Source organism: Tachysurus fulvidraco, chromosome 11, assembly GCF_022655615.1.
Source record: "Tachysurus fulvidraco isolate hzauxx_2018 chromosome 11, HZAU_PFXX_2.0, whole genome shotgun sequence".
In the NCBI taxonomy this organism is placed as follows: Eukaryota; Metazoa; Chordata; class Actinopteri; order Siluriformes; family Bagridae; genus Tachysurus; species Tachysurus fulvidraco.
In genome coordinates this window covers 6,331,245-6,356,833 of record NC_062528.1, presented here as the reverse complement: position 1 = coordinate 6,356,833, position 25,589 = coordinate 6,331,245, and the positions used below count along the sequence as shown (strand labels likewise).

Sequence of the window (25,589 nt, the reverse complement as noted above, 5' to 3'; positions counted from 1 at the left end):
CCCAATTGGAAGGTTGTGCATTCTGCTGGGCCCCTGAGCAAGGCCCTTAATGCACAGTTGTATAAAAATATAGATAAAATGTAGGTTTTTCTGGACAAGGGTGTATGCCAAATGCTTTCTTTTAATGCTCATACAAGTTTAAAAGAAAATAGAACCAGTAAGACAATCACAAAAATTTGTGAAAATTGAAAACCAACGGATCTGTTTTTAGGGGTTCTGGTTATTTGCCCATCTCACAATACTAAGGCAAAAACATTAAAAAAAAAAAAAAAAAAAAAAAAAAAAATCCATTTGGTTTATTAACTAAATTCAGTTTAAACAATATAATTATTTGAGTGGGTGAAGATGCAGGATGTATGTTTTAGTATATGAGATGTTCACATTTAGCACACAATCACAAGCAGTGGATCTTGAAGTTTGGCATATAACTAAGACTATTAAATGTTAAAATCAAATAAAATAAAATCAAATAGTTTATAGTGATCCTATGGTTTGATCTACTATTTCATCTCCTAAAAATAAATCTATACCTTTGTAAAAATCAGTTAGCAGATTATTTGTCAGATAATAGTCACAGACAATACCATCAGAATATCATGCAAATGCCTAGCATGGACAACGTTCCTGCTGACCTCTGCAGGATGCAATAAGTAGAATGAGGAAGTGGCACTTCTGAGATAAAATACACAGATAAGTAATACTCCAAGTCTACAACTATAGTTTCCTCTGAAAACGTCAATATTATTACTGTTTTTGTTGTTCTTGTCATTTTTTCCGAGCAATTATGTATCCGTAATAGTGAAATGTGTGACCAAAATTCATAAAATCAAGCCTTAACTAAAAATATTCTAGTGTAACACATTAGAAGAAGCCCTTATCCTAGCCTATAAATTAACCTACTAATTTAAATACAAATGGTCTTTATCAGTAAGCTAATTATGGGTGCCTGAAAGATTTTGTTTGTACAGCAGGATGTGAGAAGACAGCTGTGTTGGTGTTGCCAGAGTTACAGTAGTAGGCTTGGCTAGGAGTGGGGGATGAAGTGTACCTTTATTTGAGGGTTACTTGGTAGTGGAGTGGCAGAAGGGGTGTTAATGACTGTTCTGCTAGTCATAAAAGAGGGTGGGTCTTTTTTTGGATGAATGAGCAAGGAGATAAGCATGGAGCCAGGCTTTGTTCAAGGGCTTATATGAGAGAGTGGGAAAGAGAGAGAGAGAGAGAGAGAGAGAGAGAGAGAGAGAGAGAGAGAGAGAGAGAGAGAGAGAGAGAGAGAGAGAGAGAGGATTAAAAGACTAAAGATCCAGTCAAAATATTTTACACCCACAACCCATAAGATTTTCTTATGAGCTGCACAAAATGTTTTGTGACAGGATCTTGGACAGTGCACACTGCAATCCTTCTGGTTAAGGTGATGGCTCATATTGTTTAATTCCGAATTCATTCTTGCTTTGGATTCTAAAACCAGGAGACAAGTCTGTAAATCTGGACTCCAACATGATTCTGAAGAAAGTCCGCTTCCAGGTAACTCGTTATTTTCCTGTTACTCTTTTGCAAGATTTGAGGTGGACCACTCATATCTACTGTATACATGTATCTGTACATTAATTTGGTTCATTTGTTATTTATTTGCATTGCTCACATTTGCATTGTGTTTTTGATCATGAAAGTGGCACTGTTTCATGTATTATCGCATCTGATCACGCTTCAACAGAAGACATTAAGCATGAGGAGAATCTGACCTTTAGTACAAAGCATTTAACATACTTAGTATCACACAGTTGTTTCCATGTAAATAGGGACCTAGAAATAGTGCAGAATCTTGAATATTATATATTCATTAATGACACTCAGCATGTTTTAAATTCTAAAATCTTATGTTTATTTCCAGATTGAAATAAATAAAATGCAGTCAGGGTGGTGTCAGATTTCTTTTACCCCACTATATGTTTTGTTAAGTGTCTAAGGCACTGCAAAGCTGACATAAATCGGGTCTCAAACTACAGAAAAGTCATTACTCTGCTGTTGGAAAATGGATGTAGGGTCATAAGAAGCATGAAAGGATTTCTAAAATTTAGAAAACAAGCTGTGAGCCTGACTGACCCTCTTGTAAATAAGACATCTGAACTTGCATTAGTGAAAGTGAGACAGAGTGAAATTTGTCCTCACCTGTCACTGTTCTCCTGCTGCTCTGTTCAGTATTCTGAGAGCTGAAGATGCTTTGAGTTTCCAGAGACATACAGAGGCAATTAGACTCAATCTGGATGGACATGAGGAATTTCGTTCCTGTGACCCATGGAACAGAGCAAACATTGGCCTTCCTTTTGTGCTCAAACTGGCATGTGTGTGTTTTTCAAACCCCGGTGTTACAATGGAGAGATTTCCTTCAGTTCCTGTTTAACACACAAACCCTTATTTGTCATAGCTGTGCTTGTAGGTAATCTTGTAACATGTGCATTATATTTAAGTTTTGACAGAGAAATATTATCTGCAGGAGATGTCTACAGAGCCACTAGGTGTCAGTGTCATTACACAGTAAAATAATATATAAAAGTGTATAATAATCAGTTTTCCCTAATTTATTATTATATCATTAATGCATCATGGGAATCGGTGCCAGTCACTCAATGGCACTGGCTTTGCAAAGATTCACTTTTAATTTAATTTTGACTTATTAAATTCTGAAAATAGTTAGTCATTGAATAATATTTATAAAATTTTATTCTCATCATGTGGCTGTAAATCTGAATGCAGAAGGAAATGGGTGTCATAATTCATTTTAGATTTAACAAAGTGTAGATTAGCTTTAAAACGGATTACAATACAATATAAAAATACTTTATGCAAGACAAAACACTAATTGTTCCAACTAATTGATTTATTTTTGTGCTTTAAGGAACCAATGAGCAAGAGCTATGATGTAAAATGTTGAATGTCTTCAGCAGGGGGCGCAAATAGGCTAGTTAAAGGTTTTAAACCGGCTCGCTAGATGAATTTATTATTTGTGCTTTAAATTTAAATGATCCTGAATTAGTCAATTAAAATATTTGAACAATCCAGTCTATTTTCTGTTATTCGAAGTGTAAATGAGCGCAATGAACCTCGGCTTATATACTCAGTTAAGAACAAAATATTTAAATATTATAAGATATTTTGTATAGATTCATGACATATAATTCAATTGGGCTGATAAAATGTAACACCAAAATTCAAGAGGGTAAATATACAGTCTGTATTTATCTTGAACCATAATTTCAAATATTAAGATGTTTTATACAGTATAATCAATTACAGTCTGTTCATTTGTTGTAAATATATTATATGTTGAAATTCAGATAAATTCCTATAAATGAACACCGTTAACAGGTGTAATTGATGTGCTATTGGGTTACTAAATAAATAAATACTAAAAAATTATATTTTTGACCACATGTAATTTGGAGTTTTATCATTTTGATACTCCTGATCTATATTTAAAAGTATCTAGAACCTACAATATTGAAGTGTATTTATCTAGCACCACTATAATCCCAGCACTGGGATTAAGGCAGGATGCTCAGCCAGTGTATTTTGATGTCCAGTGATTTCTGAGTGGTTTTAATATGCTTGATCATCTATCATAGTCTTTCATATTTAGCTAGGGTATTTCCTTAATCAGTCTCTGACGACTGCATGTTCATACAGATCCCTGAAAGACTGGGGATGAAAGAGAGAGTTAGCTTTCCCTAAAGATAAAAAGAAAAGAGAGATATTTACTGCTAATATTTAAGTTATTAGTTGTTATTATATTCCCCCTCTGCCCATCTTGTGTTTAGATTTTGTGTAACAAATAATGGAGAGAAATAATTTGATATATCAAATATGTCAAATTGCCTCTAGTTCAGTTCATTATCCAATTCCAACTAAATTGTGTGTGCATTTAAAAAGACAAAAAATTTTGTCTTATACTCTACTTTAGCACAGTGCAATACTGTAATGTTTTCATTTACTCATGATTCCTGTTAATGTACTCTGTATATTGTATGCTAATGTCATTTATTTGAAGCATTGTCTGTCAGTGTGTGTGTGTGTGTGTGTGTGTGTGTGTGTGTGTGTGTGTGTGTGTGTGTGTGTGTGTGTGTGTGTGCTTTGTATTACTTTTTTGTAGAACTTTCTTAGAAATCTCCTTGGAAAACAATTGCATTGGAATATATACACACAAATGACTTGTGTTTACATGCTGGTTGGTTTTATTCATGTCAGGTGTGTATGCACTCTTGAGATGGAAAGAATGTTCAATTTACAGAATTTACATTTAATATCATGAGAAATATTTCAGTTTGGTAATCATTTTAAACAAAGACATCATTTTTATATGTACATTACATACCTAGCACTTATAAATTCACATCTAATCTTACATAGCCTTTTATACTGATTTTTTGTAAGTAAAGCAAAAGACAGTTAATGCACTGAGGGGTTGTACATTCCCTGTGAGATAATAAATGCATTTCTTTGGTTAGATGCTGGTTAACAGAAGGGCATCAAAAGTGCACAGGTCAGTGAAGGTCAGTAACTGCAAAGTACACATCAGTGAAAACAAATGGAACACAAATACACAGGAAAGTGAAGCTTAAACACAGACCTGAGCTCTTCTTAGCCTGGAGCTCCTTCACCACCAAAGAGTGAGCTGCACCTCATGGCTAGTCTGAAAAGGCCTCACTTTAGATTCAGCTTCGAATTTTTCCACAGATTCTATAAACAGTCCACCTCATATAACATGGGCTCCTGCAAAGATGAGGAACAAGTGAGGATTTCTTTGACTGGGATAATGACGGCCTTGTGCAGGACTAGGAGGGGCTGATGGCAGAGAGAGAGAGAGAGGGAGAGAGAGAGAGGTGTAGTGAATAAAACTCAGAACCGAATTTTAGTGTGTGCAAGACTGATTTTGTAAATACAACGCCACACGCCTTTTCCTTTTGGATTTTGGATTTTGGATTTTCTCTTCAGCCTGTATTGCTTAAGAGTATTGGTTCATAAAAGAGGGACACTTATTATGAGCTGCTTGTAAAACAGGTATGTACTGTATGCATTTACATGTGAGGTTATTTGCCTGACAGCCTGACTTTCTAACCACACAATACTGTTGTGCTAAATCAGTTTATGCTTAATCAGTTATTGCTTAAGACTCAGGGGGGTGTGGCTCAAAATGTAAGAGTTTAATTATAATAGATTCAGGTTATATTATTTGAATACACTATGACTTATTCATGTAATTTTGAGAAATCAATCATACACTAATGTCAATTGATGTCATGGGTAAGTGGATTATAGTGTAAATATAGTTTTTCCTCATATGTTTGTTTTAAGATGTTAGGTGATGGTCAGTGAATGCTAACGATTAAATCTCTCATGATGGATTCCATTGTCGATCACAAGATAACTTACCTTGTAGGTTGATCCAGTCTAGTACTACAATTAATGAAAATTAATTGCTATATTCTATCATTGATCAGTGTATCATATAACACAGAGTTGTTGTTATCTTGCAGTTTGCTCTGCTACTCACAACATGCTTTCATGACTGAATGAAATAATTAGCAGTGATGATTGTTTCCTTAGTTTGATGCCATCCAGCAATTCTTAGCAGCTTCATCCAGCCTTTTTTGACATGCAAAGAAAAAAGTGATGGGCTTTGGTTGTACTTGTTTAATGTTGCATTAGATCCTCTCTATTCCTCTCCCATTCAAAACACAGCACTAAGAGAGAGGAGAGGGCTTTCCATGAACGGATGATCTTTCATGACTTTGGAAAAATCTCTATAAAATCTCTTCTATAACTCAATATTTAAGGCTAACCGCTTTTCTTTTTCTGTGGCATGCATCCACCCATCCATCAATCCATTCATCCATCCTTCCATCCATCCATCCATCCATCCATCCATCCATCCATCTATCTATCAATCCATCCATGCATACATCCATTTATCCATCCATCCATCCATCCATCCATCCATCCATCCATCCATCCATCCATCCATCCATCCATGCATTCAGCCATCCATCCATCCATCCATCCATCCATCCATCCATCCATCCATCCATCCATCCATCTATCCATCCATCCACATTTGTACCTGTTGTATTTTGTTTTTGTAAATTGCAATTTGTCTTGAATTGTTCAGAATCAGAAACATCACAGTATCACAGATTCTATATCTGAGAATGAACCTAGGCTAAGCTCAATAATTAACTGCAAACTGTAATTTTATGAGATTATTTTTGTTAATTAACGTTCTAGTTAAGTATGTAACAAGTAACTGCAATGCACTTAAACTAGTGTGTACAGTGTAGACAGGTATTCTGGTTTAGATTCTGTTCTCCAGGATATATTGTACTTGGTGAACCCTAATTATGCAAAGAACCCCTAAAGAACCCAAACCATAATGAATGAAGATGGGGTTTTTCAGTGCAGCACAGCATACAAACTCTCCTCGTATGTATTATCATTAACACAAATGTTCATGGTCAGTTTGCCTTTTTTGTCTGGCATTGATTGACATTCATATATTCAGTCCTACCTTCTTGCCATGATGTTCACCATATCTGTGCTTCATTCATTTTTCAGCTTTATAGGGATCTGTTTTGCTGTCTCTCAATTATTTGGTCCTTGTATTAAACAAGTGATATGAAGCAATGTGATATCTCGTAAATCGTGCCCTGAATCTGAATAAAACATTTATTGTACGCAATTAATTCAATCTAGATTTAAATACAGTCACTGTTTCAACTTCACACCTAATGTGCTGAAGTCAAAATAAAACAAAACATAAAAAAAGTCCAGTCAATTACATCTGTACTGTACTTTATACCTCTAAACAAATCCCTTCAACAAAAGAAATGTCTATTTTCTCATATTTTAAAGGAGTTTATTTGAATCTTTTTAATATGATTAGGTGTAATTTAACCACGAATGTGTGTTTTATGAATCACATAGATCCAGTCTTTCCTTTATTGAGTGTTTTAACCTAAAAACAAATAATTTATTACAAACGAAATCATGTCAAATATCCCAATGTATGCTGCTAGTAAATGTGAGTGCAATGACAATGATTCTACAAAAAAGTGTGTGTCTTTGTGTGTTTGTGTGTGTATGTGTGTGTATTGTCAGAAGCAGCTCTTAAATACAAGCAAAAATGCAGATCTTGCAAATAAATATCATTGTCTTCTAAACATCATTGTCTGTCAATCTCTAATATAGCATAAGATTTCATTCTTCTCAAAATCTTGACTTATTTCATAAATGAAATAAATTTTAATGGGAAATATACTCAGAGATGTGGTACACTCTAAGAAAGGGTTCTATTTTACAGCACAAACAATCCACCAGGAAGGAGCTTGCTTCCATGCTCTCATCCTGCACGTTAGTACTTCCTCACAATCTGGGATCCAGAACATGGCTCGGCTCTACACTCTCTCTGACTCCTCAGACATGGCCTCATGGATTTGTGGTTCCTCTATTATATTCTCTACTAAATGATGTTGTTGGTGGTGTTCGCTGGCATGAAGGGGTGATTTGAGGATACTTACTTGACTTACATTGTAGCCTAATTCCTGCAGTGTAGTGGTCAAAAGGTGAGTCCTGACGTTGTTTCTTTCTTTGTAAGGGGTCTCTGCTGTTTGTCCCAATTCTCTTGCACTTTGTGCCTCAATCAAAATTCCTGGCCTTGGACTGCCCTTTTGTCAGTATATTTCAAATGGATTAGAGGAGACTCTGAAGGTTTTGGCACTGAATAAGGAACATGAGCCGAGACTTTCTTTCTTTTGTCAAATCCTGCTCAAGAAATGTTGGGGTCTGGACCAAAACAGGACGCTTTTCCTCTACATGTGAAAAATGGGATTATGGAGAGCAGGCAATGAGAACAGAAATGTTATTTAGAGCAGTTTTGAGCTATTCATAAAAAATATAAAGAAGAATCGGTTCTGAAATATACGTTTACACTTATTTTGCAAATTTAACATAAACAAATTATCTCTTAATTATCCATGAGACTGCCAGATGCAATCTTCGAAAATGAGCACACCACCCAGCATTTACTGTATACAAAGAGCATCATTCTGTATTGTAATGACTAAAGAGACATGCCTGAAGATTGAAAGACAAAAATAAGGAAGCACAGAAAAACAAATTAAAAGGAGTTTTGGACTAAGCAGGTATAAACATTAGAAGATAAAATAAGTAAAAATAAAAAAAAACATATTTGATTATCTTGAATATGACTGCACATGACAAAATGTTTTATTCTTCTGACACCACAGCTTTATTTATTACCAATTTTTATCCATTTACAATTACATTTACTGCTAAACTAATAAGTTAGCCCTCTATCCACGTAAAGGATAGCACGACTCAGACTGTTAAATATACTGATTCTGGGGAATCCTTTCAAGCCTAAATGTCTTTAAACAGAAAACATCACCATATCAATGATTTCACACATTTTTACTCTGTTTATTATCCTTGTTAATAGTTTTCTAGGAAAAACACAAAATTATGATTATGATCATAGATCCAACCGTTATTTGAGCAGTTCTTCCAGGATTTTGTTGCAGAAAGCTGTGTCTAAGTGTGTTTGTGCGTGTGTATGTGTGTGCGTGTATGTGTGTGCGCGTGCACAATATCCACGTCACCACCAGTGGTGGAGGAGGGCCAGGCCCCTTTCCCCTCTTCAGGGATTAAATTCATTGAAAAGAACTCTTTGTGTTGGTGGAGCTGGAATGCCTGTTGAGCATAGTGTCTTTGGGAAACAAACAGCCAAAGTCAACGGAACATTTGCGCAAGAGCCTACTCGAATACGGCACTCCCAGAATGCCCCACTTCCCAATACCCCTAATTAAGGGAATAAGGGAAAGACTGACTCCACAGGAACTTCCAATCACAAAATCCCAGCCAGCAATGTAATGTATTAGTCAGGCTTTCCCGTTACGCACCATTTATGCAGAAGTAAAACCCAATATTATCAGAATGCTTACTAGATTGAGATTGCAGATCTTGACTAGAAGCCGATATGTTTTTGGTGATTTCTTCAAATTTGGTACATATGTATGTATTTCTTTTCTTTACCTACAAAGTAAAGTGGTTTTGTCCAAATAGTTCGTCTCTCTGAGGTTTGGATAATCCCATACCAATCAGTAGTATGGAAAGTACCATTGCTTAAGCTGCTTAAGTTTAACGGACACCCCACTAGTGTTCTCACTTTTGTGAATGATTCATGGCTATCTGAAGCAACACCTCTGAGGAAAACACCTCAGAAATGAAGTGTCTAAAAGAGGTGTCTCCCAGTCTGGTTTCACAGGAAACATGCTGCTCGTCCATGAACTACAGGAAGTCTACATATAGATTCGCCAGTCTCCTGTTTTCCTGTTCCTGCGCAACTGCTATTTTTTTGATCACATGTTTCCATGTTATGTTGCTGTGTAGGGCTTTCATTCACTGTGTTCTTCCTGCTGTGACTCTGTATTCATGAAGCATATTGGAATCTCATTGGAGACTTGGAAGTCATTGGAAGTTAGGGAATCTCCCTCTGTTATCTATCTGTGCATTGTTGTAGACAAGACCAAGGGTAGCTTTTAAGGGTTTAGACAGCTGTTTGTTGAGAATTTTAATGAAGTACTGGAGAGAAATTGAAAAGACCTCAGGTTTCACATTAATCATTGGGTCTGATCTCGCAATCAAGAGTGTTGCATATTAATAAGAATTATTGCCTGCTCATTGTCATTTTTGCATAAGAAGCATAGAATCTTTCCTACTCACTTTTGCATTTTTTCCCCCTGAAATTCTACCAGGTTTATCGTCCTCTTTTGTTTCCGATATATTTAAGTGGCATTTAAATAAACATGCTTTGATGGACCTTTTTCTTGAGACAAAATGCTGCTTTTTGAAAACCAATAAAACTCAGAATGGCAGAATACTAAAGATTCCATCAAACATTATAAAACAGCATCAGGACTTTTTACAAGCGCAATATTTTGGTGTCTGGCTACTGAGGCAGAAAAAACATCAAAATGCATGTGTGCAAAAAGATCTCATGTCATGATTTTAGAAATATGTAAGCACTGTTAAAAAAAATCAAGAATTTTGCTTCTTTACCACAAAGTTTTTTTTTTAGTCATCCACAATTTATTACATAACTTGAATGCACAAATTGCTGCCTGCACATTTCTTTGCAAGATACAGTCACTGACGTACCCATTTACCCCTTCAGCAGTTCTGTCACATAGTTGTGGAATGGTTTATAACAGGGAATGCACTTAACTGCCCACATCTTTCCCTGGGCACCAGTGTGGCTATAATCATACACTCACAGAAATGTCAAGTATGTCTCTTCTGCCCCTCAATATCCTGACTACACGTGGTGCACTGCATAATTCAGATTCCTCTTCCTAAACAAATTTACTGAAGCTCGGAATAGGCCTATCCAAACTAGAAACAAAGGCCTCAGGCAACACTTGTCCCTATTTATAATTATAGTTTGCAGCATGGGCTGTGCAGTAGTGGTGCTCTTTCTTTGAATTGTGAAACTTGAAATTGGAAACTTGGAAAAGTTTTCATGAACATTTCCATGTTAGATCATTTACCTTTATTATTGCAATTAACACTTTACAACCAGCAATGGAAAATGTGCCAGGGAAAATGGTACGTATGCTCTGTGCTCACCACCAGGTGGAGGTCTTGGATTAGACAGCTTTAAAAAAACATTAACTACAGAACAAAATCCTCTTTCCATCTTCTTTCTCATTCCTTAAGCCTAGCTGAATTTCCACTGAAGGATAATCGGCAGGCTATTATGAGACTACTGAAACAACAATATTTAAAGGCATTTCTTTTATATATTTCCATCCTGTGATTCCTGCTGGTTTTTTGTTCACCATTTCACGAGAACGCAGCGTACCATCTCCAAGGGAAAATTCCATTATCTAGGCAGCAGGAATACACTGAAGTCACTCCATCACTCCAGTACTGGCTAATGCTCTCAGCATGGTTTAAACCACTGCTGACTATTATGAGGCATGGGATAAAGTGGTAATATATCCACATTTCTAGCAGTATAGTCACTTCTTTCCTCCCTTGCTCCCTGCTCTCCTTTCAGTCCATAAGTTTGCTGCTCGGATCAGCTGGTTCCTGTAAAACCCACTTCCCAAACCTTATTTATTTCAGATCACTAGCTGATTAATTATCACTCTAGAGGAACTGAGTAAGTTGTGTTAGAGGATTGCATGGGAATGTACATAGGACTATGATTGAGGACTGAGAAAGGAACCTTAAACATTAAGATGTAATATCAATATCTATATCAAATTTCAGCAATATCTATTAACATTAAATTAATGATGATATCATTAACATATTTCATGAGTAATGAGAAATGAGTAATCTGTACCTGTATCCTTTGCTACAGTTGAGTAGGTAAGCCATTAAGAAATTCCCTCAGTGTCTTTGGGTTTAGCATTACAATTTCAAGCTTTACATATGTATTTAAAATTGCCCAAAGTAAGAAAGATTATGCTGTTTTTTATGCTTTGGTTCCTGGTGGTCCAGTGGCAGGATCCCATGCTTTCACCACCATGGCATGGCTTTGATTCATGAGCAGGAAACCAACCCAACCACTGACTGGTGCCCAGATAAAATGGGAGGGATTCATCAGGAAAGGAATCCAGCATTAAAAAAAGAGCCAAAATCAAATCTGTGGATTGGAAGATCTGGCGTTACCCTGAACATAGAGCAGCCAAAAGAAAAACAACATGCTGTTCTTCTGCTTTCTTCTGAATGCGGGAATGCAAACGCTGCCTTTTTTCCCCCATATGGACTGAAGTGTTTCTCTACAATAATAATGTACATGTTAAATACTTTAATATATTGTATAACCGTTTATCAGCATAAAGCCATTGAGTGGAACGATGTTCATTCAGAAAATTCGAGTGCATTAGTCAGAATACATTAGTGTACGCATCAGAGTCTGTATTACAGAGTCATATACCGCAGCCGTGTAAAATTCTCATTCTAGCTGGTCAGAAGGTGTTGATAATTGCTCTGGCACTGTGCTACCTGCAAGTCAACATTTTGTTGCTGAAATGGGTTTGATCTTACCATTTACTTTGAATATAGAGTATAAACATTTGTGTAAAAAAATGTTTTGTGGGTTCTTTTTTTTAATATATAGTCCTGAGTAGGCTAGGAAAACCAGAAATACTTATAATAAACTACAGTCTTAATACCCTGAGTGTTTACTTTCATATGAGCCATTACCCACCAGTGTTGAGTGTAACTTGACAAAGAATTTCAGAAAAAAATATTTTGTCCTCTGGGTAAAGAAAAAAAACCTGCATCTATCCAGATAATCAGAAAAAGAAAAATCGTGATTGAGAATGTTCTTTTTAGCACTGTATGAGTTTAAGAGCTTTTGTTAGCAAATTAGCAAAAAAAAAACTTAACACCAAAATACAGTAAGACTAGTACTAGAATACTTACAGTGATTACATACAAATCACAACAACAACAACAACAAATACAACAGAATTCAGAAAGGCTGTTTTTAAGGCCTGGAAAATTCCTCCTCTGCTCATCCAACACACCACATTTCTACAAGCAAACAATTTTGGGCCCTCACATTTTACTGGAGATCAGGAAAGAAGGTGTTCGCATGCTCTTTAAGGCCAAATATTCTCAGGCACTGAAAGGAAGAATGCATATTTGCCATGTGTGCTCCACATTGTTATGGACTGTGCATGTCAGTGACTGTCTTGTTTGTGTTCTCACTGTGATGTGGCTTTATACCAGACCCACATGTCTTGCTACCATATCTTTTAGCGCTTTCTCAGTGCATACACCCACCTACCAAGACAACAGATCTGACGCAGCAACCGAGACAAGTCTCTGTATGCATTCGGGTAAATAACGGCAAGTTTTAAGGCTGCTGCTGCTGGAAAAAGAAATGCTCATCATTCAGATGGTTATTTGTGAGGTTTGGAACAAAGCTATTGTGGAGATTCTGGGGATGTAGGGAGAATATGGACAGATGATAAGCTCTGATGATCTTGTGGTCATGAATGGGCTCTGGAGTGAGATCAAACCCAACTCTATTGGAAGAATATGCTGTGTGCTTACAATACTGTCTCATTGTATGAACTCTACTGACCCATATACAGAGGCTTCATTGTTTTTCCCTTTAGCTCTTCACATTGGCCCTGTCTAAGCCTGAGCTTCAGAATTTCCCATTTGCTTTCTATCACCCTCAGCCTTTTTCTCTTTCTTCTCTGCTGTTTTTGACCTGCTCTCTAGAGTCTCAGTGCTTATCAGTGCTTTTGGCTTTGGTGGGCTGGAATGCAGGCTACGGCTCACTGATGCATGTACAGGCAGGTCTGTGCTGCGAAGCCTGCTCCTCTTTGCTCAGAATGGAGAGAGGTCTGACAAGCAGACTATAATATACCTAGTTTGACTCTTGTTCGCTGTAGGATATTTAGGGACACTCTGGGCTGAAGGACCACAAATAAGATGTGGTGAAATTACATTGCTGGACCACTGGTGAAAGGTAAAATCTTCTTTGATTTGAATAAACATTGCTGCATAACTTACATATTCGTTAAAACAACATAACAACATATTCGTTAAAACTAAAAAAAACTAAAAAACAAAAAACAAACAAAAAATAAAACAGTAAATACACTTCTAAAGAATTTCTAACATTTTATTATTACTACAAAACAAAAAAATTTTTCCTGACTTTAGTGATGGTTTGAATATATTCAATTATGTTTCTTATTTTTTTTTTTTTTATTACTAAACCTTTTTATCTTTTATTGTGGTCTAATGAATGTACGATTTTATGTCTAGTTTACCAGTGATTTCCAGTTCAACATAACCAGTTGTTTCTATTATAACAATATAATTTAATTAACAGTGATGACATTTGTAATAATTACTGTATTAGCATCCATGCAACTTGAGCCTTTCACATATGAAATCCTTTTTTCAGAAAAGTGGTTTTTTTTTTTGTTGTTGTTGTTCTATCCAGATTACAGAATTCCAGCCATCTCTCTATATAGGTCATGGACAAATATAGCCATTTCTAAACCTGCCTTTGTTTCTGTCTGCTCTGGTTAAAAGAAAAGTCAGAGCCAGGATTGTGAGTAAGTCAGGAGGAATTCTGGGGAGGGCGGCATGTTTGTGTGAGCGTGCTAGGTCTCGGAAGGGCTCAGCTGAGAACAGAAGAATTTTATATGAATAGTTTATATGAATTGTAAAATCTGAATCGTCTATGTTTAAAGGTTGTTTCATTAATCGATTCACGACCCATTGTAATGCATGACTGTTAAACCATCATAATATAAGATTACATTGTAATAAGACTCAGGGATGTGTCCTGTGTATCACCTTTACACAAAACAAATTGTTTCAAATTTCTCAAGGCTGCCCATTGTGTCTCACAGGATGCCCAGACATTAGGGGGAGTAACAAATCACACAGAAGACATGGACCGTGTGAACAGAAACACGCCTGATCATGGACGACAAACACATCAGGTGCTACAGGTGAGACTGGGATTATATAAAAAAACAGTTTAATGTCATGCTGTAATAGTCATGTGTACATTTCCATATTAATATATATATATATTTATATTGCCTTTATAGCTTTTTTTATTACTTCCATAATCTGGAAGTAGATTTAGATCCCTAATGAGCAAGCCAAGGGTGACAAGGGAAAACTCCCTGAGATGAGATGAGAAAGAAACATTGAGGGAATTCAGCCTCAAAAGGCAACCCATCGTCTTCTGAGTGACACGAGATGTAGACATTAAGATGTGTTAATCCATTCAGATAGAGGAGTGAGTGTGTGCAGAGATAAAGGAACATGTAAACATATCCTCTATTGCATCTTCACTAGTAAAGGAGTTATAAAGGATACAATACAAGGATAATAGCTACACAATGCCCCTTGGGAATATAAAGTAACTTACTAGTACACAGTGTGACAATGAATGTATATACAAGGAAAATAATTTCAATACATTTGTCTGGATATCTATGGAATTGCATCAAATTCTAATTCAAATTTTATTACTCACAAACAAATAACAAATAGTGAAGTGACATACGGCTAAGTATGGTGACCCATACTCAGAATTCGTTCTCTGCATTTAACCCATTTAACCCAAGTGCACACACACAAGAGTGAACACACACACACCATGAACACATACCCGGAGCAGTACGCAGTACCCCATTTATGCTGCGGGGAGCAGTTGGGGTGGGGGTGTGGGGGGGTGTTAGGAGTCAAAGTCTCTAACCATTAGGCCATGACTTCCCTCACCATCACATACACAATACACAGTACAATGTGCAGTGAAATGCTTTTTTTTTTTTTTTGATGACCATCCTGTACAGAACAGAAGAAAGAAGATATTTAAAAAATATATACATATCATATGATATGAATTTATGCTCATGCATAAGCGTCAATAAACATTATATATAATACATAATAGCATTACATAATATCCCTTGTCAAAAAATGATAAAAGATTCCAATAAGAAAATTACACAAGAATGTAATCAGAATGTCATCATCATAATTTGGACCCATTCCTATAAGATACCTATATTGTATTAATTGGAATTGTCTTATAAAGGACCAGACAAATATCCAGTGGGACAACTTCTACCTGGATTATTTTAATGAGACTCATTTGGTTTCTTATTCAGATCTATTAAGAATTTAATTATTGTATAATTATTTTTTAAGAATCCCGAAGGTGTGTTTTTGTGTGTGTGTGTGTTTTTTCTAAACAAGTTTGAATGAACTTCCATCAGCAGAAATATTGTACTGAGAATATCAACTTACAGTGCATATCGATCATTCGGACATACTAAGAGGAGACACTAACTCCATGTGGTCTTTAAGGACAACAACCTCCTTATCAGTACACAATTATCAGACTGTGTATGAGGATGAGCTCCCCTTTGATTCTGGATCCTCTCAAGGTTTCTTTCTTTACCATCCAAGAGAGGTTTCCTTGCCACAGTCGTCTCCGTCACCTCAGGCTTTCTCACTGGGGATAAATACAAACACATTTAAATATATCCAGTATTAATCTTGAATTTCTGTATTATGTTAATCTTTATATTAACTTTTTGTTTTATGTTTATGTTCTGTTAAGCTGCATTGAGACAAACTCAATTGTTATACAAATAAATTGAATTTTATCAAGCTAAACAAACAAACAAACAAACAAACAAACAAATAAATAAATAACAACAGTTGAGTAGTGCTGTTGTTTTGGGTGTTGATTATTGAATAAATAAAAAGAGCCTTGTTACTTACTCTATACTCAAATTAGCAGAGCACCAAGCTGCTCTTAATATTTCTGCCATGTACAGTATGTAATTTTGAACACAGAATTAGCATTAAAATGCTCTATTTAATTTGAAAGAAAATCTTCTGGAATTTCCAATAACTTTTCAATGACAAGACATTATTTACAATAAAGTACAAGTAAAATTCCATTAAGATTTGAAGAAAGATCTTACAGTAAAGGAAAATAATTATTTTCAACAAGAGAAACATTACATCTGGCACATTATCAGGACACAAAACCTTGTGCAAGAATCCCCAGTAAAACGACAAGAAAGCTTCAGGACAATTATGTGACTGCGAGATAGTAAAATGCCAAGCTTCAGCTATTCCATCACACTGTTGCCATGACAACTACAGCTTACTTGACTACATCTCTTTTTTTTCAGCTTTTGGGGCACAGCAGCAGGGGAATAAACAATGCATCCTCAGCCACTGATTCCTACTGAAATTAAATCTCACTTTACAAGCCATTTAGGATCTTTTAATATATATGCAATTAGTAATATGTAGCTGTACCACTTACATTAGAAAATACAGATAAACCACCAGGATTTAAGTAAACCAGTGCTGAGGATGATACAGAATTTTCCTCACTGATGATTCCCACACCCCTTTAAAATAGATCTTCAGCATTTTACAGTGAAAAATGATTAAATACTATTACTAATGGACCAGATTAAACCAGATCCTTATTCAGACGGATGTCTTTCCCTCCACAGAGCACTCCTCTGGACCTAATAGAGACAGGGAAGGGGCTTAAGGTTCAAGCAGAACGCCCCCATCTGGTCAGTCTTGGGAGCGGCCGACTCAGCACAGCCATCACATTGTTGCCCCTGCCTGAGGGTGAGTTCAACAGGATGTTCTTTATAACCATTTTTAAAGCCGCAATTAATTGGCTAAACTGTGGTTTTGAGATGCATCAATGATGTCTTTTAAAGGGACATGCTTATGAAGAAGAACAAATGTACTTCTGAACCACCAGAGTAGCTTCGAGAAAACATTTAGCCTGGTATAATAATTTTTTGATCAGTGTTGGCCAGGCGTAATTAATTAGACTTGATGTGCCATTTCCACCAACCCACAGCATTCTACACATACGGAGTGAAAAAATAAAAAATAAAATGTAATTATTTATTTTTATATAACAATAACACATTTTATTTATAATTATACATATACATGTTTTTTTTATTGAAACTGTTGAAACATTTTTTTATTAAGAAAATATATAACAATAATAATACTCTAAATTGACTCCAGTTGTAATGTGTTGGGCATGAGTGTGTAAATCCTATCCATGATGTGTCCCTGCTTCCTGCCTAGTGCTTTGGGATAGGCTCTGGATCCACCACAATCCTGAAGGATAAAGCCAGTTTTGCAGATAAATGGATGAATATATAATTTAATAAATATCAGCCCACATATGCCCCCCTTACACATACACTCTTCACTCTTTTACTGTACAGTGACTAGAAAAAATGTGTCTGAAGACCAAATTTAATGCTGGGCATAAGTACACTCACTATTTGATGATAATCCTCATGGATGATTATTCATTCCTTCTCTTTATGAAAAAGACGTGTGTAAACATTCTCATAAATGTAACATACAGTAATATGAAGGGCAGTGGTGGCTTAACTGGTTTAAGTGCTGAGTTGTTGATTAGAAGATTAGGGTTCAAGCCTCCAGCACAGCCAAGTCTCCACTGCTGGGCCCCTGAGCAAGGCCCTTAACCCTCACTACTCCAGGGGCACTGTATCATGGCTGACCCTGACCTCTGACCCCAAAGAATTCCACTGGGCTTTAATGTATATGTGACGAAATAAAGGCTTCGTTTCTATCGTGTCTGTATACCCAGACTTAGAACACAACCACTGGAAACATCAAAATGACCCTGCCCTCCCCCTCTTCATATCCACCCCCACCAGGTTCACACTGAAAGGCTAATAACACAGCATGATAGTGCTTCCTTCAACCCCATTTTTTCAGAGACTGCAGTAACAAAAGACCTTGTAAAGACCTTCTCCTTAATAAACCCATTTCATACCTGTCTGTCAAGTCCTCCTCTGTCTGAATGGAACCATCCAGCCTTTTCCTATCAATCCTTTATCTGGCCATCTATAGAAAATCCATGGAATGTTCTGGAAAACGTTCACAAGCTTTCATATTAAAATTCACTTTATGTCCATATAGGGGTGTGCTGGAAGGTAGGCCTGATGGATTGTCCTGAGAAAACCTGAAACAGTTGTACAGTAAATACAAATCATGTTACTGTTCTGCTTATGATAATAGAAAAATAATTGTTTCCAGGTGCATCGTGTGTATGTCCAATAGACAGCTGATACAGCATAGACATATAGCAAACTTTAAAAAGAACAAACACAATAAAGGATAAATAGAAGAAAAGAATGTTTCTACATTGTTTCTACATTCAATCCTTTTAACACATCTGTTTTAAAACATTTAGAGCAGTTTCCCTATTGACATAATATAATACTCTTTAGCATTGCTCAGTAGCATTGCTACGGCTACATATTTTTTCAATGGCATCTAAGATAAAAAACAACAAAACAAAAACGGTGTTTTACAATAAAATCACTTAAAAAAAAACATTTTACACATTTTAATACATTGTTAGGTATTGTAGAATGAAATAGTGACTGGTCCCTGCCTGAGGTGTTCCACATGTCCTTACTAATCTAACTGATAACACTGAAGAAGATTGAGCAGTGCCAGTGAAAGAGGGGAATGTTATTTGTTTTCTCCTTGCCAGAATTGTGTTTGTTTATCCTGGCCTGGAGACGGTCTGCCATGCACTGGTTAAAGTGTTGTCATGTCTTGTAGTGAGCGTTCCATGATTCATTCCCCTTTGAGAAAAAGCCAGACATTCTTCCTCAATGGTCTTGCATGACATAATAGTTGAGCCCTTTCTGACTAATGCTAGGTGTGGAAGGTGAGATACTGTATCTCACCTACTGTGGAATTATGAATCTGTTTGAAGCCCATGCAGATTGTAGGTTTAAAAACGTGACCTGTGAGTATAAAAAGCAGTTTATATCAAGGTTATGATTACTATATAGCTACTATCATTTATATGTTTTAGTAGACACTATGTAACTTTTCAGAATTCATTACAATGTTTTTAACATGATGCTTGTGATCTATAAGTTCCTATACCTTGGACCCCTGACTTTCTGACCACTGGATAAAGAATATGACTGCATTATATACAGTATGTGTTGATTTGCAAAAACCCTTCACTTGGACAGTTTAGTTCTGAAAATCTACAAATTTCAATCGTGACTTGAAATATGTTTCCCTTTTAATGTAAAGACATAAGGACATTCTCCCAACTGTTGCCACAAAGCTGGAAGAACACAATTGTGTAATTTATTTTTGAGTGGAAATACAAACCCAAAACCTGTTTCAGTATAACAATGTCCACAAAGCAAGCTCCATGAAGACATGGTTTTTCCAAGGCTTGATTGTCCTTTACAGAGCCCTGTCCTCAATCCCACCAAACATCTTTGTGATGAACCGGAACGCTGAATTTTGGCACGGTTTTCTTGACAAACATCAGGACCTACCTTCTTGCACACTTGTGGCTGAATGATCATAAATCCTCACAGCCATGCTCCATGGTTATGGAATAGCACGCTCAATTCTCAGGTGTCCACATACTTTTGGCCATATAATGTTCCTCAAGACTGTTTACCCCAAAATTGTGCAAATGTTTGTGCAAAGGCATTAATGACAACTGATCACAAACTACACTTTATAAGGCCTATGTTCCTTTCAGTATGATTTATTGCTGTCCAAAACATAATCAAGACATGATATGCTATGAGAAAAGCACACTTTAGCTATGAAGCTTTTACACATCTGTAGACAGACTGTCTGAGTTAATCTTCTGGATCCAACATGATATTTGTAGGTAGACAGCCAAGGTAAAGTACGCCTAATAATAACAACTGTCATATTATTATGGTAAAATCTATTAATGTTTTCAAAAATAAAGATACATAAAAGTATATTATTGCTATACAATTAATGGCAAATAAATTAAAAATTATTTTTTTTGTTTTGTAGGGAAGACTACACTGGGCCATGAAGCTGTGGACATCAACATCCAGGGTCCTGGAGTTGCAGCCCAGCACTGTTTCATTGAGAACAAGGCTGGAATAATCGTCCTAAACCCCTGTGGAAATCAGTGTAGCATAGATGGACTTCCAGTCACCAAGCCTGTACGCCTGTCTCAAGGTAGGCCTAACAGGCCTTTAATGTCTAGATTTGTATTATAACCTTGAAGATGTTTCAATTCTACAGTACTCTTCATCAGAATATGGTCAGACTAGCTGGATTTGTTAGAATCAGATCCAGGGCAGGCAGCTGCATAGTGTGGCTGATCAGGATGTAATTATTAAGAATAATTTGTATTCATAGGATACGTCATCAAATTATCCTGGAATTTGAAGCCAACATAGGTTTTTGTCAATTATGTTGCCTCCAAACAGAGAATTGTCAAAGTCATGACCTCTCATGTTGACCACTGGATTGTTTACCATACTATACCAGGCTATGTAGAGGATTTGGGTATTGAATAGAAGAAATTACATTGGATTATTATAGTTAGAGAAAGCAGATGATGAAAATAAACAGAAAAGTGACTAACAGCATGTAAACCAATGGGTGAGCAGATCATTAATTTTCCAGATATTAACATTTAGATACAAATTACTTATTAATTACTATGATACGTGTAAATCTCATTTTCAAATGACAAATGATAAAACAAAGACTATTAGAATCAAACTGTGAACCTATTAGTGTTGTCTACTTTTGGGGGGCTCAGGCAATAAAGGAAAATCAATTCAGGAAATGCACAGGTTTCTCTTTCCAGAATGAATTGATTTGTGGTAAACCGCAAGCTCCTGCTGAGTCTTCAGAATAGTATTGAGATGTGATATCTAAGCCTGAAAGTCATTATTTTCAGGAAGGTAAGGATTGATCGTTATGACATGAGTGAGCTGTCTGGTAAAAACATTTGAGGGCTTTAGAAATTCAAGTGTTGCAGTGAAATCTGAATTCTCTCTGGTTAAAAATACAGTTTGCATTGGATGTAGCAAGCAACTTTGCTAGATGTGAAATGTACAGTCAGGTACAGTTAAATTCACTTACTCACTCATTTTCAACCGCTTATCCGAACTATCTCGGGTCACGTGGAGCCTGTGCCTATCTCAGGCATCATCGGGCATCAAGGCAGGATACACCCTGGACGGAGTGCCAACCCATCGCAGGGTACACACACTCTCATTCACTCACGCAATCACACACTACGGACAATTTTCCAGAGATGCCAATCAACCTACCATGCATGTCTTTGGACTGGGGGAGGAAACCGGAGTACCCGGAGGAACCCCCGAGGCACGGGGAGAACATGCAAACTCCACACACACAAGGCGGAGGCAGGAATCCCAAACCCTGGAGATGTGAGGCGAACGTGCTAACCACTAAGCCACCGTGCCCAGTTAAATTCAATCCAATTTTATTTGTATAGCACATTTATCAATGGATATTTAATCAGTAAGTCAGATGTGAAAAACTCCCTGACGATACAAGCAAGAAACCTTGAAAGTAACCAGACTCAAAAAAAGAATCCATACACATTTAGGTGATGCTGCATGGTGTGAATATAAATAATTTATAAATAAATGTAATATATGGTCAAAAAGTGCAATTATGTAACCAGGAAATTTATTCGAGTTGTTACATGATGTCGGTCTTGTCGAAGTTGGCAGCTGTTCAGTGACGCAGACTTGAGTGCAAAGTATTTGTGGCAATTGCTCTCAAAAGCCATCTCCATGGTAATTCTACCAGAATTGTCAGCAGTTCTAGTTAACAATACTGGTGCTTTATATACATGACATGCTTTTAGACTGCCAAGAAACATAGCTTTGAAAATACACTACCTAAGATCATTAGCCAAAAAAATATGACAAACACATATTTCATCATGACCACATACAGTATGAGTGAAGGATGAAAGGGGTTGAACGAAGGATAGTGGATAGTGGCACATCTGGCACAAGCAATTTCGTTCTTATCTAGGGTTGTTCTGACGTTAGTCAATAGGCTATGATCAGCTACATTAAACAGGAAGTGAACTGCATATTTCTATAGAATGTTACCCAAACATTTTAAAGACGTCTCTGTCCATATTTCTTTACATTACAGTGCATGACAGTGTTTAATGTCTAGGAATTATGACATTTTAGGAGAGCTGTGGAATTTATAGCAATGTAATCACACAACTCTCAAAAGAGATTTCCTAGGACTCAGGTTATTTTCAGTTTATTCTTTTAAGGAAAAATATCTATATACAAAAGCTTGTTGGGTTTTTACACTTGATGACTGAAAATGACTATGACTGAATATGAATATACCTTTAAAATGTGCCCATTTCTCCAAAAAAATGGAATTACATTGGCAAAAACTAAAAAAATTTATGCTAAGCACCAGCATGAACCAAACAAATTTTTATTTCATCTTTGCCAAAAAAACTTTGAAATTAATAATTTCAGACTAAATAAAGGATATTAATATGAATTGTGGAGGAATTCGTTAACAGCAATCAGGGCAAAGTATTGTTAAACTTATTTTAGGATTGGTGATGAGTAGATATCACAATTTAGTTTATTTAAATGATTTACAGAGTAACACTGGAGCATTTCTTATGTTAGCTGTATTTTTAATTAAGAGCTTAGTTAAAACTCATATTGGGAATGAGGAAAATTTCCGTTTGTTCAGTGCCGAGATGTATCAGACCTAGATGCTGCTAGTCAATGAAATGGAACATAGTGCCACACAAGCTTGAGGTTAAAGAGTCTGTCAGATTAGCTTCCTTTCTAACCATTGCACTTGTAGCTTATTTGCCATAATTATGTTGGCTTGTAAGAAGCTAACATTCTGTTTTGCTTATTCTTCTTAGACAAAAATTTATAAAGAGTAACTCCTCCTAGGGCTTTTGAGCCACATGCACCAAAATCGGATATGTCGTAGACTGAAGATGGTTGCTGTTACTTTTCTAAGCGATCCGAGTACTGATACTCACAGTATTGGGTCTAAAAATGGCCTTTCTTTATTGCCATAGACACCAATTATAACATTTTTAGGTTTATAACTCTGCAGGTTTTCAAACAATCTACACAAAACATCGTCCAGCTTCTTTAGGGTAATACGCTGGACAAAGATTTAAATTGATGTACCTACTGGCCTTTACCACAAAATGGACATGTGGTATATAAACACTCAGCACAAGGGGAATTGCGTGACGTGTATTCAGGTGACGTCACATGCACATATCCACTAGCCCCTAAAAAATATTGGCACCCTAAAATACCGGAAGGGGGAAAGGGGTCCATACTCCGCGCATGCGTGTTTCTACAATGGGACTCAGTCGGTTAGTATTAGTGGGCGGTGTTCAGACTGAAATCCCTCTGCTGATAGACGCTTTAACTCAGGGGGAGTGGAAAAGCTCTCACTCTTTCCACATCCCTGCTTTCTGTGACGAGGAAATGAGTTTGCTTTATTGACGGAGACAGCAACTGTTCATCTCTTAAGACCTTTGTCTTTACACAACGCTCTAGACATCAGTTTGACAGCTAAATCTGTACCGGGTTTATTGCAGCAGCAGCAGCAGCAGCAGCCATAATTAGTATCACTATCACTGGATAGCGTATTGTAAGACAACTAAACACTGCCATGCTCCTGAAGAATTGCCCTCGTTAGGCATGGATTTGGGAAGAATGACCTACCGCTAACAAAGGATTTCCTAAGGGCAGGAGAAAAGAGGAATCACCGGCTTCACTCCACTCCACTTCACTCTCCTATCAGGAAAACGTGGCTTGTATTTAAAGGGCCAGTCTGCACTTATTCCTGCACACTGCACCCATGAGGATTTAGAAGTAAGTGTGCATGAATGCGAACACCGATTTCATGTCAAATTTACACATGCGTTCACATTAGGTTTGGGTTTCAGACTGGTCTTAAACTAAATTATATTAATTCTCTACAGTTTTCAACTGATGTCACTGATTGATTTATCAGGACCAGGTCTTTATTGTTACAGCACAGCAACAACTATTAATCTATAAGCAAGCTGTCAAATATCAAGTGGTGTTTTAATTATTCTAGTTAATTCTTTTAACTTACTTTGAATTAATATTTAAACTGATTAAATTAACTTTACTTGAATACGTTTGTCCATTAACTATAATTCTAATCACTATACTGGTGAATTAATTTTTAAGGGTAAAATTCACCTCTAAATTCATGAATTCTGGTTGGTTTTTGTGGTCATTTATGTTTAATGCAATCCTATGGTTTTCCAAATGAGCTAACAATTTGTATTCAGCAGTTTTCTTTATTATTATTTTGTCTTTTTTTATTTTATTTTATTTTATTTATTTTTATTAAAGCTTATGCACGGTGCATAGCATCAATCATAGAGCAAGCGACACTGACTGAGACAGTGATTATAAAGCTGGTCCTAGACTCTGTGGCATGAAGATCAGTCATTTCAGCATGCTCATGGGCTCTCGTATACTGTTACACTGCTATTCCTGGTTAATGTGAGCCACTAACTCTCTTTTTAACTCCTTGAGGGAAAGATGCATACCTTTTCACACATGCTATTTTTGTAATTAATGGTTATATATCCAAAAGCTGTATATCTGATTCAGAATTGAACTGAACTGTAGGCAGAATACATACTGTAGGCTCAGGCCTGAAGGTAAAATCACAGTGTGTACTATAAACACCTTATGAAGTGTATCCTACATCCTAACATTACTGACATTTGGATCAATTTGTATTTAGCTACAGAGATAAGCTCACTGTGTCCCCTATGGTCCTGCCACAATGTTTTGACCTGTCCTCAGGGTTCACTCCGTGTGGGGAGTCTTTCTGTTCTCTTAAACTTGGCACTGTTTTAACTTTAGGTATGTTTACAGCAGCAATTTTAACCAGTCCTTATAAATTCTTTCTGATTGCAGATACTGAAAGTACTGTGCATGTTGTACATGGCTATACATTGTAATCCGATTCAAACGTTCATCTACACGTGCATTACATATATTCTGAACAGTACTTAAGAGCATTTCTCCTGTTTTTCTATCCAAATGAGAAAATAGTCAGATTCA

General features: G+C 36.5%; 1 protein-coding gene and 1 long non-coding RNA gene across 14 annotated transcripts in view; one reads left to right on the top strand and one right to left on the bottom strand.

Moving 5' to 3' along the window:
* Positions 1-4,944: 4,944 nt before the first annotated feature.
* The window catches only part of phldb1b (pleckstrin homology-like domain, family B, member 1b), a 77,098-nt gene continuing 56,453 nt past the window's right edge, over positions 4,945-25,589 (top strand). For 2 of the 13 annotated variants that reach the window (XM_047820690.1, XM_047820688.1), the window contains exons 1-4: positions 13,401-13,564; positions 14,463-14,564; positions 17,109-17,232; positions 20,479-20,649. In XM_047820690.1, the coding sequence (XP_047676646.1) occupies positions 14,505-14,564; positions 17,109-17,232; positions 20,479-20,649 (355 nt within the window). In that variant the 5' untranslated portion in view covers positions 13,401-13,564; positions 14,463-14,504. Of the gene's footprint in view, positions 5,053-13,395; positions 13,565-14,462; positions 14,565-17,108; positions 17,233-20,478; positions 20,650-23,807; positions 24,354-25,589 lie in introns of those variants that run through there. The other 11 variants (XM_047820689.1, XM_047820691.1, XM_047820695.1 and 8 more) reach the window with 9 other exon arrangements.
* LOC113660460 lies at positions 17,577-24,337 on the bottom strand. The gene is made up of 3 exons (XR_003444810.2): positions 24,204-24,337; positions 18,437-18,625; positions 17,577-17,745 (listed from the first exon to the last, which is right to left on the bottom strand). It is a non-coding gene; the product is annotated as an uncharacterized LOC113660460 (long non-coding RNA).